This window comes from Dufourea novaeangliae, unplaced genomic scaffold, assembly GCF_001272555.1.
Source record: "Dufourea novaeangliae isolate 0120121106 unplaced genomic scaffold, ASM127255v1 scaffold21, whole genome shotgun sequence".
Taxonomy (NCBI): Eukaryota; Metazoa; Arthropoda; class Insecta; order Hymenoptera; family Halictidae; genus Dufourea; species Dufourea novaeangliae.
In genome coordinates, this window is record NW_015373910.1 from 3,585,726 (window position 1) to 3,602,840 (window position 17,115).

The window sequence follows — 17,115 nt, forward strand, 5'->3', positions numbered from 1 at the left end:
CTAGGCTAAGTAGGTCCTAGGGTTCGTCTTTGGGTTCGCAGCGGGATCATCTTTCGTGGTGCAGGACCAGGCTTCCTCGGCCAGGCTGCCGTACCTTTGAACACCTGGGAAAGGCGGGCCGGTGCTTTGTGGTGAGTAATAACCACCTTTCAGCTGATAGTAGTTACCAGTGTGTTGGTATTGGTACTGTTCCCCTGGCGGCAGAATGTTGCTGTAGCCGGAATAGGAGCCGTACTGCGACGAGTAGGAGGACGAGTAGCCGCGTTCACTAAGGCTCCGATAAGGCCCCGTATGCTGGGGCCTACCCTCCTGTCAAACGGGGGTGCTAACCGCCGCGCTGGTTATGTAGTCGATGTCCCCTATGCTCTTCACCCTACGGTGCCTCTTGTTCCCGGCGACTGGTCTCGGTGGCAATTGCGGCGGCGGCGGTGAATTGCTCCGTGCGCTGCTCATGTACTGACTGGCTAGACTTCCGGTGTCCGAGGACGACGACGGCGATGCCTTCTCGCTCCTGGGCCGCAGACCGAAGGCTCGACTTAACGATCCCTGCGAAAGGAGGTGACGTGGTTAGAGTTGTTGGTCATCGACAGACACGGATTTAAATTTTTGTGGGGCTGTCAAACTTTTCAGGGCCCTCTTCGGTGAAAGAGGATAGGGGGTTGTAACGAATTTTTGTAATATAACAATAAAATACGTAAATTTGGAAAAATTGTAATTTATTCTAAATATAATTAACCTCTTAGCTGTGGTACTGTTTTTTAAAATTCTTCTGAAATCAGATATTCGTATCAAGGTGGAAATAAGAAGAGAATACTTTATTAGCTCGCTAAAATGATCTGACATTAGTGTGGAACTGACTCAGGATCTGATGTAAATATGCTGTTTGTGAAAAATGTTGAAACCTTTCGAATCTGAGTCTTATTACTTTCACATTTTTCAGCAGTTGGAAATTGCTTCTTTTTTGTAATCGGACGAATTGCGACTGAAACGTCGAGTGTATATGAGTTTCGAAACAGTTTCGAGTGACCACTAGGCGGAGAAAATGGCGAACGGCTGTGGAACCGAGCGTCTGTTTTGGGGACGCGCGTGCAACGGTATAGCGGAGGATATTTCAACGTCCATTGGCTCAACAAAAAATTGGAATCAGATGGGAAGCGATTATTTAGCAGTTCTGTAATGGACATAAAGCATGGGATTGCGATGTCAGAATGTTTGATCGCGATTACCGACTAATCTTTTATTTCTAACTAAACTTTTTATATTCTAGAAAAAAAAAAGAAATAAAACGACGTTTCAATTGATGGATGAGAAACTAATTGCTATTAAGCGGATAATAAAAGTAGGACGAAACTAGTAATCAATCGAAATTGGCTAAAACGTAACATTGCTCCAGATTCTCTGATTAATTGAGCGATCCATATGATTTACCGAGTTACAGTTCAATTTCGATTAAAGAAAAATGTAAAAGGAATTTAATCGTATAACAAGTATCTGTCAAACCCTTTTTATTTTGTTATACAGTATTCTTAGATTTTGTTCCACAGTAAAGCTTCAATCATTAATTGAATTTTATACAGAAAATCAGGAGTGTTTTACTAGCCAATTTCAATGTTTACACGGGGTGTTTAAAAGAAAATCTCGAATGGCTACGGAGACAGAGCGTAACTAAGAATCGAAGGAAAATCATGAAAGAATATATCAATGATATGGTACACGACGATAGATGATGATGGGCGCATACCTGTGAGCTCTTCCACGACAACTAGTAAAGGACGAAACAAGGTCGATTAAGAACCCACACCGTGACTTCCACATTGAAATCATCAGTTTATATTTACACAATGGCATCGTCATCGTTATTATAATTAAGTTTAGATTGCTAAAAACCGAGCGTCTGCGGGGCATTTATCGTTTTAACGCGGCATCCACTACAAATAATGTGCCCTTTTTTTTTTGGGAACAGGACACACTCCGATTAACATACATGAGAAGGTTGAATGGTAGCAATCGATTGTTTGTTTTTTTTTGTTGCTTCTTTATCGTTTATGTACAGTGTTTACAGTGTGGCGGCGATACAGTCAGCCCTTTGAGGGAAAATATAGTCAAGGATTAACGAGGAATCGCGATCGTGTTCGGTTGTAATTCATCGAGCCCGATGATTCAGTGAACATGAAAACGAAAAATAACAAATAAATAATCAGCATCACAAGGAAACAGCAATAAAACGATTAACAACAATTACATAACTTGAAAAATGTAAAAAAAGATCTACGTTAAATTCTTAACCGGTTGTATGCTGTAATAAGATCATAATGAAGCATTTTTTCCAATAATATGACTATAAAGTAAGCAAATTCTTTCTAATTGTATTTCTATAGAGCAATGTTTAAAAGAAACTGCTGACTAAAGTTTCGTAATCTTCATTCAATAAAAAAAAAGTAAAATCGTTGTTAAACTTCATGATCATTTTCTTTGTATTACGACATATTCACAATGTAGTACCGAAATATAAATTGTAATATATTTATTAAATACATTGGGTTAAGTCATACACAATTTTGCCAGAGGCATGTAGAAGACCTAAACAACAACTAAATTATTGATTGATATTGGATAACAACTATTAAATTTAATAATGACCATGAATATATGTATACTAGATTAACCAATGTAACTTTAAAAAAATAATTTCTTTAGTAAATGATAAAAATAAAACTTCACCAAAGGAAATCTCCAAGGAGAAATAACGAGTCACGATATAAAAATAAAAATCTACGGACAACTGTACGAAGAGAAACTTTGGAAAATGCGCGAGGATCGATGAATTACGACTGGAAAATATCGATCAGCTTTTCCTAAAGATTTCACTAACAAGTTAAGCTCGTGTTCTGCGAACGTCGCGGGACCGACTATCACTTTCCCGCAACGATATAGGAGACTTTTTTTGAAAATCGTAATATCCGCTGGCGATCGTCGGAGAGGAAACACGTCAACGTGGGTTAACAAGATTTACAGGTAGACAATCGAGTATAGGAAGGTTGGAGGGGGTAGATCTCGTGGTTTTGTTGCGTTTTTTTTTCTTTCTATATTTAAGGGCGTTACGATTGCACTCTCGTACCCCGAAAGTCAGTCTTTCTTTCTTCCGTCAATTCCCCGTGATCAGGAACGATTCACGATCGAACGGAAAGCAATTCATTTATTTCACCTCGAATCGACGAAAATTAGGGACGAACGCAGAAGACAAACTTTCCCCGCGTGTGATCGATCCCATTCATTTGTTCTCGCCCGTATTTTTTCTTTTTTTTTTTTTTTCGAGGTCCGCACAATCGAGGTCGTAATTCGCGAAGGATTGTTTAAACTTCGGGGCAGTGTCGAATATTGATTTTCCTTAGCGACGTACACGATCGACGGAAACAAGTGAAACAAGCTGGTATTCAGACACTTCGCTGAAGTCTAGACGTTTTGTTGTCAAACGAGGAGACATCTTCGGGCCAATCGTTTGTTAATGACGATGTCTCGTCGTTTTCCTGGGTGATCTAAGATAACGATGAGTATCTACTATGTTTCTACGAAAATCACGGAATCTGTGAGGTGACGATAGATTGCGTTCCGTTGCAGAGGCCTTGCAGAGGCTGTGAAATAATAAATTGCATGGAATAACGAGCGAAGTGATAGTAATTAATAGAACAATCGAGAACAATTTTTGTTTACCGTAGTATTTGTTCCTTCTAACCAAATAATACCGTCCCCCTCACATTTTTTTTGTATCTTAAAAAACAAGTGAGATATTGAAAGTGTTCGCGTTGGGTGGGATACCCTGTAAATACAATTGCCAAAAATTGTGTAAAATTAATACTATAACATTAGGATTACCAATAAATAATCTACTATTTCTTTTTAACGGACAATTAACTTTTAATACATTTTAAAACATCTGTCTACCGCTTTCAAAATGGCGGCGAACATTGAAAAATGTGGACAAATATCACTGGAACTGCATAGGCTTTTGATTTCTTCGAAAATAATATTTGACAAAAATACAGTCGATTATATTGGTACACCTAATAATTACATTTATGTCTTTTTTTTTAAATATGTGCTCTGAAATATTTTTCCAGCAATCCAAAAGCAAGGTATTATTGAAATAGAACATTACACACGTCTGTGGAGAGCGAATAAGAACAATCTATCTCCCCTCACACATTCCCAGAGAATTCTTGCTCCGAAGTTTCCCGACGGATGTACCTGGGGGAGGGGGAGCTAGAGTCCGACGTTCCCTCAAACGGAACAAGTGAACTCGATATCCTTCTGTCTCTTTCTCTCTGTGAAACCGTTGTAAATATGATTTCTCCGGCAGGTAATTCCGTCGTGGAAACTTTGAACGCGAGAGCCCGAGACTCGTTAAAAGACAAACTTCGTCGGAGCCCAAACGACGATAGAATAATGTACAAGAGACGTATGCGAAAGAAACAATGGATTAATATAGATCTAGATTACATATACGTATACATATATATACATATATACCGAACCTTTTTCAAGTAAAGAAGACTGCAGGTCTGCGACGATCCACAGGATGCAGGGACAATGATTAATGTTAGGTCGAGCTCATAGCTCACAGCTTTCGACCTATTTTATCGGGCCGAGGCTCGATCACGTTTGTAGTTATAGATCGTCTAACTCTTTGGTCGACAGAAAGTATCAGAACATAATGTATTCTACATCTGTGCGAATTGAAATGTCAGCCAATAAGATTAAAAGTTTCTTCCGAGAGGATCATCGGAGTGGAGACCAACGAATGGAGAAACATTGGATATTCGTTCAAACGATCAAGTTTCAAGGTTTAATATATTGTTGGGTTAGAACCTGATTGGTTTCCCTCGATCTGTATCCACAATGAAAATCATGCGCTCCGCTCGATATGGGTTCAAAAAGCGTGTTCAGGATGTATTGAGTTTAGGGTACACTTATTGGCGGAATACTGCGCGAGCGACTCTGTATAAAAGCGATGCCATGCAATCGTGCCAATGAGAAATAAATGAGAGAGTGAGATAGAAAGAGAGTCAATATGTACAGAAACGAAATGACGAGATAAATTAACGGTGATTCTAGTAGTTTTAGAAATGGTGCACGGTAAGAAAAAGTTCTTCGTTAAAACGGTGGCTCGAGTAGTTTCGTACGCTGACAAAGATCGCGCAGTTACTGTATTTTCGTCGAGTGAAAGCTTTGACCGTGACGCGTGAAACTCGAGCGACCATCGATCGTGATTTTTCTATGCGTGATAGTGTCATTATGATATCGTCAACGATGGCTTTCTGAATATTATTGTTTTCGAATGTGTTATGCAACAATGGTGTTAAAACGCGAAGAAAGTCATCCATGACCGTTCGTATTAATCGACACTTTAGTGTTATTCAAGGCAGATTGCTTCTGGTGAGTAATTTCGTTTGCTGGAAATATTTACCTATTCTCGAATGAACATCCCATTTTATTTAGGTTTATTCATTGTAACTGGCCCAATGCGGCTCAAATATTTATTCTCTTATTTATGATCCCGTTACGTATCGAATCGTCACCGACTATTTGATGTCCCTTCGTTTTCATATCTGGCGATTTCTTTGAAAAGTACCACTCCATAGATAACTACTGAAATCAACAAACATTAGTCTCCTTTTTATGTGCTTATTAGACTCGTCGGAAGTAAAATTTTCACGGATACGCGTGACGGGATTGTCCAACTTGTAACGGTGCTGAAATACACTCTGCTCGTAAAACTTCTCTAAGAATATAAAATTCCTCTTTTTCTACAAGTTAATTGTAAAGTTTTTAAACAAACGACTCGCTAACGACATAATTTTAGAAGCATCGCAAATCATTCAGGAAATTCTAAATACATTCTACTCTGTCCACCCTAGTCATCTTCCGATACACTCCTGTCCATAACTATTAAACCACCTATTCCGACTACAAAAAATATATCTCATACATTACACATTCTGCACGTTTATCATCTCATGTCAGTGTAAAAGCTACCTATTGACTTCTAATATCTCCTAATAAAAATACATCTTTAATACTTACAAAACTGTCCTAAATATTATCCGGATTTATATCGCAGTTAAAACGTGATCTAATACCTATAGACACAAGTGTATCTCCCCTATAGTGCATAAACTATTTACAAAATGATACCTACACTACACAATTTCTGTCCAACTATTCATCATTCTTCGCGTGCTTTCTCCAGCAACAACACCAGTCAGAGTTACTCTACACTTTCATTTCAACTCCTATCAGAATTATCCCTCTACTTTCAAGTTTCCTTTTATCAGACTTACTTTAAAATCCTCTACGTTCATCAGAAGTTCCATTAACACAAATCCCCAAGAACACAAAATCCTACAATCACCGAACACTAACCCGACAAGAGGAATTCCAAGGAAGAGAAGCGATCTGCCAAGAATTGTTCGGTATACCCCGTGCAAGATCGAATTGTAAAGAAGTACGCTAAATAAAAAGGAGGAGCACCATCGAGTACCCTCACGAGCAAACTCAGTTTCCGCTATGGGAAATAGTGGCATAGGGGAAGAGCCTTCTATCACTTGATCTCGGGAGTTACTGAAATTTATGCCAAATTAACATGCGGTTTAACATTTATTTCAGTACTTGAAATAAATTTACCAAGTGGTAGGAGGCACTTACCTTTAATTTTTCCCATAGAGGATGCCGAGTTTGCTCGTGACGGTAGAACCCGGTGCAGTCGCGTATGGACCAGGTCGGTAAATCTATACGGTACGTTACCCTCAGGCTGGATCTGCGTCTATCGACCGTGCCGGTGTGATTGGCAGTCATGTGCAGGGCCGACATGGAGCTCTGATGGTGCTGAAGGTGTAGCGCCCTGCTTCCACGACCGAGGCTACCGCCAGCGCTCACTGTGCTCATCGGACGACCACCGCCGCCCCCGGCGCTGTTCCTCGGGACGACCTCCAGCTGACCTCTACAGACACGCACACCACGCTTCATGCACGCCTTTCTGCGTACACACGCAGCAGCCTCCAGAGACCGCTTATATGTACACACACACACACACACACACATACCCTTTTGGTGACACCGTGGACACACACACGTTCGGCACGGTTTGCAGCGAACCTCTTTCTGTTCTTCCCATTCGGTTGATTGCAATACATCGATCTCGAATACGTGTCTTTCGCGAGGGACAGGTCAGTGGCGGATCCAGAAAGGGGCGATAGATGCGACCGCCCCTTCAAAGGAAATAAATATTATTATGTCACTTGTACTTGTTCACTTATGTTTGTCCGCCACTGGGACAGGTGCTTTCGTTTTAGGAGATAGTGCGAGTAATGGGGGTAGAATCATGTTAACGGATTGCGTATGGATCGTGGGATACCTTGTTCAGGTATTCCGTTTTACTAAATAGGTACATTCACGATCTGCTGAATTAAGCTAAGTCGGCTTTTGGTAGTTCAGTCGTCGCGTGAAGTGAATACTGGCATTGTTTCGTGACGTTGTTTCCTAGGGCATTAAGACGTTCGCTGCCGGCGGCTCTGATCGGAGCCATTTGTCAACTGGCCCTTGGAGCCAGAATTGCCATGGGTAGCTACTTTTAGGCATGAACTTTTCGAACTTTTATAGAGATCTAGGGGTCTTGTCTCGCTAGAATATTAGGAAAATGAGTATGTTCATCCGCCATTTTGGGCCCTGTGGATGGATAAGTCTACAGAGGGTCCAGGTTAAAAGGCACTATAGAGGTGAGAATGTTCATCCGCCATTTTGGGTCCTCTGGAGAGAGGAAGCAATGGAAAGCCTTAACCTGGACCCTCTGTAGACTTATCCGTCCACTGGACCCAAAATGGCGGATGAACATACTCATTTCTCTAGTGCTCTAGCGAGAGAAGACCCTTAGATTTCTGCAAAAATTTGAAAAGTTCATGCTCAAAGGTAGCTACATCTGGCTACTCTGCTTGGAGCCACAGCATATGTTGCTTCCCTTTCAATCAGTAGTAAATTGGCACCCAAGGTGATAGTATGCTTATTGTGTAGGCATATTAATAGAATGAAGTCGTTGACTCTAATTACGCGACTAGTAGAAGTTATGTAATTATCTCTATTCATACTGGCAACGAACATTTTAAAAGGTTGAGTACCGTACGCAATGAGTTGACCCTTGGAGAGTAGGTTGATTCTAAGATCATTCAACGTGTTCTACAGGGTGTGTAAGATACAAGGTGTTACAAGGTATGTTTTCTGAAATGACTGCATACGAAACATAGAAAAGAGATGTTTCTGTTAAATATTGTTGCAACTGAAAGTTAATAGTCACGGAGTATGAAGTTTTTAACATCTTAATTAGAAACCATTATACATATCTATAAAAACCTCTCGTTACTACGTAACGAATGGTACCATGTTTAATTCGTTAACCAGACGGGATTACTTTGAAGAATAAATTTAAATAATAATTTGTTTCTATGTAAAAAAAGATCAAATTACAAGGAGTTACACCGATAGTGATGTTTCTAAATATGTGGGTTTAATACGGTGAGAGAAATTGGGCCAAAAAGTGAGGTTTCGAGGTTAAAGAAGGTTTGCTCTAAAAACAGTGCAGAGGACACGAATAGAGATGTTGGGGTCGAATCCGTTCTGTCACACAAACTGTGATCGAGAACGGTGTTTTAAATCGAACAGTGGCTCGCTGCAAGTGCTCGACGATAGGATCAGATTGATCATAATGAATATCTAGTTACAACATAAATATACATACACAAGCATTTTGTGCACCATCGATATAGAAGAATGTATATAATGTTCGCCGGACACCCGGACGCGCAGGATCGTCCGCAAGGGATCGACCGAGACGCATCGGGGGCCGGCTGGTCAATTGGAATAAAACACCGAACAGTCAAAAATGTAAATATCAAAGTTGGCAAATCAGAAAAAGATAAAAGGAACCATAATGCATACTGGTGTAATCCATGGTTAACTATAGGAAGATGGTAACTTCGTTTCCACATAAACACGATCTTCATTTCGTACACATCAAAGAAGAAATAAAAATGGATTCTTTAAATACAAAGTTGAATGCCTTGTTAAAAAGGAAAGGAAATCTTCGCGAACCCATTCTACAAGTTTCAATTTGTAAGATTAGGAGTATCCAACCTGTAATTGGAGCTGTCCAACACAAACTCTGCAGTTTTGGACACTTCCACCTGTCTACCGTTATGAAACTTTGCTTCCATTGCCTTGGTCTATACCCATAAACAGGGTATACTTGGTGAACGATGTGCAAGATATCTAGCTGAATGTCTTACAGTCAAATATCTCTGTAAGTATGTCAGTATCCAAGAATTCTCTATTTATGTTACTTTACATCAAGTATTCGAAGAGCAAGGGAGGAGCTTCATTAGTGGACAGCCCTGGCCTACAGGATGGTCCCTGACAATTTTTATAAAATCGACAACCTGTTGAAATATTTGGTCAAAGTGTATATACATTTTAAGTGACGTTCTCGTCGATTGATCGTTTCGATGGAGTGCCACGGATCACACCAGAATTACTAATAATTAACGTGTGCTGTACATAGCGCAGTGCAGTGCAGGCGGCAGCTGTGGGCTACGTCTCAGTTATGAAAGACATTACCGATGGATCCGCGATCGAGTGGACTGCAGACCCAGCGAATTGCTGCGGTGCCGAGTACAATGTTCCAATAATCACTTCATCTGAGTATGTTTGTATATGTACATTATGTCGACTGTACTGTATTGTATTTACGTGTGTGTATTCCCGATATATCCAAGTATGGCGTGTGTATCACGGAATGAGTACTTATTGTTAAGTCCAGTGCTGGGCGAGCTCGACCGGTTTATCATTAAAATTTTCCACCTCGTCGGTCGAGATTGCCTAGACTGGCGTGTACAGAAAATCCTCGATGAGTATTAGAAGGCTCCTCGGCACAGAACATTAAATAATTCATAAATTAATGGCCATAAAAAGAAAATCTCATTAAAAAGTCAGCGTTACATCTGGGGATCTTTTCTTGTCAGCGCTGCGGAGCCTTCGAACACTCATCGATGATTTATTGTACATTTACCTCGTCTGTCAATCAATTCGATTTATCATGCTCTCCACCCTCGTCGTTTCGGTACTCGTAATTTCCGAGACGTTCATGATATGTCTGTTGTCTGATGTCAATGTCTGAATGAACTTATATTATGTAACGTGTAGCCACGTTTCACTGGGAAACTCAACTGTGCTTCGGAAGTCCCGTTTCAGTACTTAATACAGTGATCCCTTGTTGTACGCGTTCAGATATCTATCTTTATGTATGTTAAACACATTACACTAATTTTTAGTTTATGAACAATCAAAATAGCTAATGTTATAAATCTGATATATGGAAAATATAATTTTCATAATTTTGTACTTTGACGAAACATGATTAAAGTTTTCTCCGATTACGGCGAGTCTGGTCCCAACTGAAATATTTTAAGTTACACAAGGGCAATGAAATAATTTACTGACACTACTGATTCCGTAGCAGAATGTCAATGTTTCCCATCGGACTTTTAATTTATCTTTCTCGACGGTTGACTCCAGCGCCACGCGTTGCCTGAATCTCAACGACACCACGTTATCTTCGCGTGTCTGGATCCGTTTCACGCGCACTTAACGAGGGACCACTATATTGTCGAGTATTCAGTGGCTTGTCACGTGCACACTTGAGGTAATAGGATATTCAGGAGCACAATTTTTCACTGAAAAAAAATTGCAAATAATTCGGCGTTTGACACCGTACTGTTTACAATTTCGTAACGGTGATACTTCGTGTCTTTGAAAGTGCTTCGAGATTCGATGCTGATTTTACAAATACCGATGCAAATATACTTGTATAAGCTCGCCCGTTGCTATTTACAAAAACTCGAGACTCGATCATCGTACATATCGGACTACAAGTTGTCTCGATGGGTAAAACTGTGTGAACGGATACGGTGTCGCGTTTACGATACGCTAAGTAGAAACTCTAAAAAAATGAGGCCTATCGAGTACTTTTCCTTTTTTCTTTTTCTTTCCCGCGACTTTATACAATAACAACGTCTTCGAAGCTAACATGTGTAACCGCGAGCGTATTAACGGAGATACCATGGGTGCTTACCGATATAACCGTTAGTAAATATCGTTTCGTGAAACAACGTTGCGACAATATTCCATCGCGAATGGAAATAATTGACAATCACTTAGCGAGCGTTCCTATAGTAGCGTTATATATAATAATTTTTTTTTTTTTGATTGAAGACTGTAAGAAAACGATCCACGGGATTCTACAGTTTTAGGTCGTCCACGTCTTGTCCAGGCTTCGTTGGACCATTTTTACCGTTGTTAACGAGAATGGTACTTCTCCGTGGAATTGAATATAATTATTACCGGTCGATTCTTCTCTCGACAAGCTGTACGATCTAGTGCTCGAACGAACGCGTATATATTATCTGTTTTTTTTAAGTAATTTAGCTATGATACGGTGGGTCAAGCTCGAGAGAGGACATCGTGACATTATGTCCATGGTGTTTCAGAGTGTTACCATTATTCTGTACATGAATTGTTCAATAATAATTAATATTGTTTCAATTGTCGGGGATGTCTGAATGATTACTTTGTTCGTTAGATGTCTAGTAAAAGAATATCAGCAATGGTGCCATTTTTTGTTATCATTCGCAAGGATCAATGTTCAGATGTCTTGTCTCTCGCGCGGAAAGGTAAGTCGAATATGGAAACTCGAGAACGATGGATCGTGTTTTTGTTTTTTTCGGTCTCGATCTCGTTATGTCGATTAGTGAGCGTTGTCCAATGTGGCCTCTGGATGATAGTAGACTGTGTACCTTGCTGGAACGACGAGGGCTTCCAGTTCGGCGGTCAGGTGCCGTCTGATCATGTGTTTCGCAGGCGGTATACCTAATGCTGTGGCCATCGTGTCGCCGGTGAAGGATGGCTCCAACACGACCAGAGCGCCGTGCACACCCGAATCTAGTTTGGCAATTAATCGAGCTTCCTGTTATTTGATTCCCTGTTGTTTCGAGTGATAAACATACACAAAGTGGAGATAATGTGCAATTGTCCTTGTCTTTACGGAAATAGTGGATGATTGAAGTTGAGAAGCTTGAGTTATTCAAATAAAAAAATATTGAGAAAGGTGCAATTAACGTTCTTTTTCTGGGTGTTGTGAGATTAATAAAAGAAACGATGGTTTTATAGATCGAGGAGTGCTAAAGTCGAGAAGTTTGAATTATTAAAATAAAAAAAATTGACCTACGTAGGTTCTTCTAATTTGTTAAGGGTATCTATTTATTTATGAAAAATAGTACGTACCTAATGCTTTTAATAGAATTATTTTGGACGTGAAAAACGTGCTATATGTATACATCTTCTAGTCGACTAAGAAGGAAATATTCGACTGAAGAAGTGGATCAGTCAGTATTAACAATATATGTATAACTGAAAATAATGCTTTGAATATTTTTCGTGTAATATAAAGGAAAAATATATTCTTTAGTGTTTTTAATAAACTGTAATGAAAAGGTGTCGAACTTGAAGATTAATGGTAGAGGTGAACTTATTTTTTGACACCCTATCTAGTGATTGGACCTCTTAAAATTTTTATGTAGACAGTGGATAACTAGAATTCTCTGTCCCCTTTCCTCGGTTCAATGGCTGGTTTATCAACGTACCTTTTAAGTTCTCAGCGTATTCAGTTAGATCGATATTCCTCGCCCACCGAATGAACCTCTGATTCGTCCAGACCAGGGGATCCGTGTCGACTTGCTCACATTGATGTCTTCTGACTGCTAATGCCTGTCGTGGAAGACGATTTAAAAGAGTCCTTCGAGCTACTTCCATTGTCACATTTATGCGTAGGTAGTAAATTCTCGAACGGATAACGATAATTACGCTAATATCTTTCTCTGATAATTGAAAATAATTCAAGTGTTTCTGTTGCATACCTTACTTTGTCCCAAATTTATGGGGAGATGAATCAATGATCGAAATAATTATTTTCGACTTTGCAACTTTGCAAATTGTTAAATTGACTTTTACATGAAAAGGTATTTCATATAAAAATACCTGCAGAATATAGCCATATGGCTACAGTGGGAACGAAAGGGTTAAAAACTGGTGACTATTATTTCATGGACAGCACCACAGAATAATAATAATTTTACCCCAAATATTCAGACGAATAACTTGATATAACAGATCCTTCGAGGGAAACCATCTTACCTGTCGATCGTAGTTTAACATTCGCAGCAAATGAATGCCGTGCACGATGCTGGCCTGATGAAACTTTCTGGTCACCCCGAGAAGCTTCTCGAGCTCTTTTTTGCTCAGGTGATCGAGCATCCGCGCGTCCACCATATTGGTGGCGAAGCTCTCGGAATATTGTGCGAGTCCAAGGTCCGGCAGCCACTCGGAGCTGACCCACGTGTGACCTAGTTGAGCAATGCATGGGTATCGGACAAGACTAGGATGTCGATGCTCCTCGATAGCTAAACGTAATTTCTTTCTGTGAAGCGGGTGCGTCACCCCCAGTCCCGCTTCCAACTCGGCGTCGCTTAGCTCCAGCAAAACCTAAACAGTTTGACGAGGATATGGATCGTTTAATCGCGGTGTCAGTCACTCGAACTGATCAATTATAATTTATGTGAATTCTTAAAAAAAATTCAATGTTTTTAATACATTCATTTATATATAAGTAGATTCCCCCTATGACACGGGGTACAAACGCCTCTCGATTATTGTCCTGAACTGGGGTCCGCGCTGGGACAATAATCTGATAGACAGAAATGCTTCAGACCCTCGTAAATTCGTTTTTGAACCCCCTCCAAGGTCTTAGCTCGGCTCATGCATACTTTCTTTTGCAAATGCCCGCAATTGGGGCTAGGGTAAACACTACCCGGGGAGCTTTTTAACCTCCGACTCTTTCCATTCGTCCCAATTTTTCTAGGCATGGGCCACATGAAGGAGTACTTGTCAGGGGGTGGAGAATCATTAGTCTATTCATCGTAATTTTAACCCAGAGCTATCCTCATTCTTGCTACACGTCTGCGCGTATGTATGTCCAACCGCTCAGCTGATTAGAGTTCGTTCAACTGCTAATATCTCGAAAACGGAGCTTCAGATTACAAAACGGTAAAGGACTTTTCGATTTGTATTTGCATGAGGAATATGAACGTTGCCGCTTGTCCAATCTTTTTAGGACACCCTGTAGATAATTTAATGAGTTACCTTCCCGGATTTCACGTTCTCAGCGCATCGTGGGCCATACTGCGGCATACCAAGCGCAACCTCCAACCACGCCAGCACTGTCGGTGCCCTCCATCGTTCCATGGGCACGGACGCGGCTTCACGAAGCAAACGAAGTTTCTCGGCGTAACCTTCTTCGGTGAGCGGCGACCATGATCTGTACGGATCGAAGCCATCGGAGCCCTCGTTGCTTCCACTACCGCCGCTCGAATTGTTCGCCGCTTTTCGATGTCGTGACCGAGCGAAAACTCTGGAAAACGACGGTAAACAAATGCTTTTTAACTCCTATAATACTTCAGATTTTTTCTGGTACACGGAAGCCGGTACTTGGGTCCATTCAGACCCGTTTAACTTTCGTACATTTAAATTTCTATAATTACAACGACCAATTGCAACTACACTACTGGCCAAAAAAGTATGGGATCAGTGCTAATGCAAATTCAGAATTTCAGATGCAAATCAAAAGCAAATGAGTTACTGAAAGTGCTCGCGTTAGGTGCGGCACCCTGTATATCTATTTCTATCGAATCGATAAACACGACAAACTACAAGTTTATGAATTAACTTTTAAAATTCGTTAATTTAAGTTTTAAAATTCGTGTTTCGCTGTGATCCTCGAAAAGGGCGGATTCTCTCACCTGGAAATCGAACCCCACGTGCCCCCGCGGGTCGCGGACGAACGAGAGTGCGCGACAGGTGCCGCGATAGGTGTGTTTTGTTTGTTTCGCCTCGGCTCGGATTCCAACGGGCTCGACAGCTGTTCCACCGATCGCGATAACGAGGAGTTGTCCATGGACCTGGAGAACGCGTTCAGGGGCGACAACGTCGGGCTGCAATCCTTCGGCGTGGTCGCTGCTGAAAATGAAATATATTCAACCATAAATTGACTGGCCGTTTCACAAGCATTTCCATGTTTTTTTCACTTGTATACATTTAACTCTAGAACTACCAAACAAGTTAAAATGACTTGTCAGTACACTCTTATAACGATGATTATCAAAAATAAGATTTCTAAAGTAATTTATAAAGACAGGACCAATTGTAGAAATTTATTTTCCCTCTTAAGCATCTTATTGGGTTCAGAATAAAATAGAAAACTCGTTGGATCCAATGAAAGTTTTGTTTTTTATTGTATTTCACACAGCCCTTACGCTTTTTTTTTGAAAACGAAACTGATGTATCAGAAATTTTATACAAAGAAATATTATTCAATGTTTAAAATGTCAATGATTTTATCGTGTATGATTTTCACACGTATCGATGATATCACAGCATAAAATGTTGGTATATGTATTATTTTCAATACGCTGTTTTATTCAACAGTTCCCATTTATTAAATATTTCTGTCTGAAACACGTGTACGCGCATGCATCGACGATAACAACAGGCAATTAGCCGATTGTTGGGACAAAACCACGGAATAATAGAACCCCGATACGTGTATGTGTTACACCACGCCGGGGCTGAATAGGTAAATAAATTAATAACCGACGACACAGAACGACGATTCCTACGATCAATGCCACTGTTTACACTCGAATTCGCCTCAATTAAGAGAACAAACCAACAATACGTATGCACACACCCACCAGGGACAACGCTGTTCGAAGAGAACAAAAGACCGTGAATAAATCCTCCAATCACTAGCTAGCCAATACAATTTTTTGTTTAAATAAGTAGATATTGCAATGTGTTCACGAAGATTGTTAATGTGGACGTGTGTCGCGAACTTCCCTCCCCGAAGAACAAACTAATGTTTAACAATATGTTTGATATGAATAAATGTGGACTGTTGTCTCGTGGACGAACTGTTCGAAGAAAACAAAAGACCGTGAGTATATCCTTCAATCACCACGTAGCAAGGGTAAAATTCACCAATGAACGAACACTTCAGAGTCCTATTTAAAAAACAATACCGACGAGCTAGAAAATTCGAAAAATATGATCTTCCAACCAAATAACACTTTCCCCTAACACGTGTTTCACATAAACTATGTGAAACAATGGATAATAAGAATCGTCAATATCCTATAAAACATTGCTGTTTTTTTTTTTCGGTACAATTCTGCAAATTGTACAACAAACCGTGTGTAATTGTACCAACTTCAAGCCTGCATCCTTGAAACAACGATATGCTTCAGATGAAGAACAAGAAGCGTACATTCACGTGAAACGGGTGAATAAACTGAAGGAAGAAAGAGAGATAGAGGAGGCAGACAGAGAGATAGAGAGAGAAGGGAAAACAGAGACACACACAGAAGCACGAGGAATCCTCTGGAGGTGGAGTACGACGATGAATAAAACGGAAGTAGATGACACGATCAGCGATTATGTTTGGACACTTACACTGGTATATGTGGGACGGTGCTATGGAGGAAACCACGGAGATGCTGTCCATGTCGAGACCGCTTCCCTCGATCATAATTGTCGGCGTGCCTGCGCGGAAAAGTACAATGTGTGAAGAAAAAAAAGGAAACGAATTTTGCATACGATCCGCGTATATTTAGTCTTCCAGATTGGCAAACCGAAAACAGGTAAAACTTTCTAGTCGAATTTTGAATTTTCGTTTCTTCTGTGGCAAATGTACAAATTACCTGCCAGTGTTCCTAATATTGTCACTTTATTTATTTTACCTAATGAAAACAACGTATAAAGAATTGTGTACAAACAATTTTCTTATTAAATTGGGACTCTCTGATTTACATAAAAACAAACTATTAATTATTATTAAATAAAAAAACCGTTAATATCTCGAAAATGCACCTTCAGATTACAAAACGGTAAGGGACTTTTCGATTTGCA

General features: G+C 40.2%; 1 protein-coding gene across 1 annotated transcript in view; it reads right to left on the reverse strand.

Annotated features, from left to right (window-relative positions):
* Positions 1-17,115, reverse strand: part of LOC107193979 (liprin-beta-1) — a 117,866-nt gene continuing 100,751 nt past the window's right edge. Inside the window, 11 exon segments of the mRNA XM_015583527.1 lie at positions 1-234; positions 331-546; positions 1,742-1,762; positions 4,533-4,559; positions 6,802-6,997; positions 11,895-12,039; positions 12,741-12,864; positions 13,291-13,638; positions 14,296-14,563; positions 14,952-15,168; positions 16,660-16,749. Of these exon segments, the coding sequence (XP_015439013.1) occupies positions 1-234; positions 331-546; positions 1,742-1,762; positions 4,533-4,559; positions 6,802-6,997; positions 11,895-12,039; positions 12,741-12,864; positions 13,291-13,638; positions 14,296-14,563; positions 14,952-15,168; positions 16,660-16,749 (1,886 nt within the window).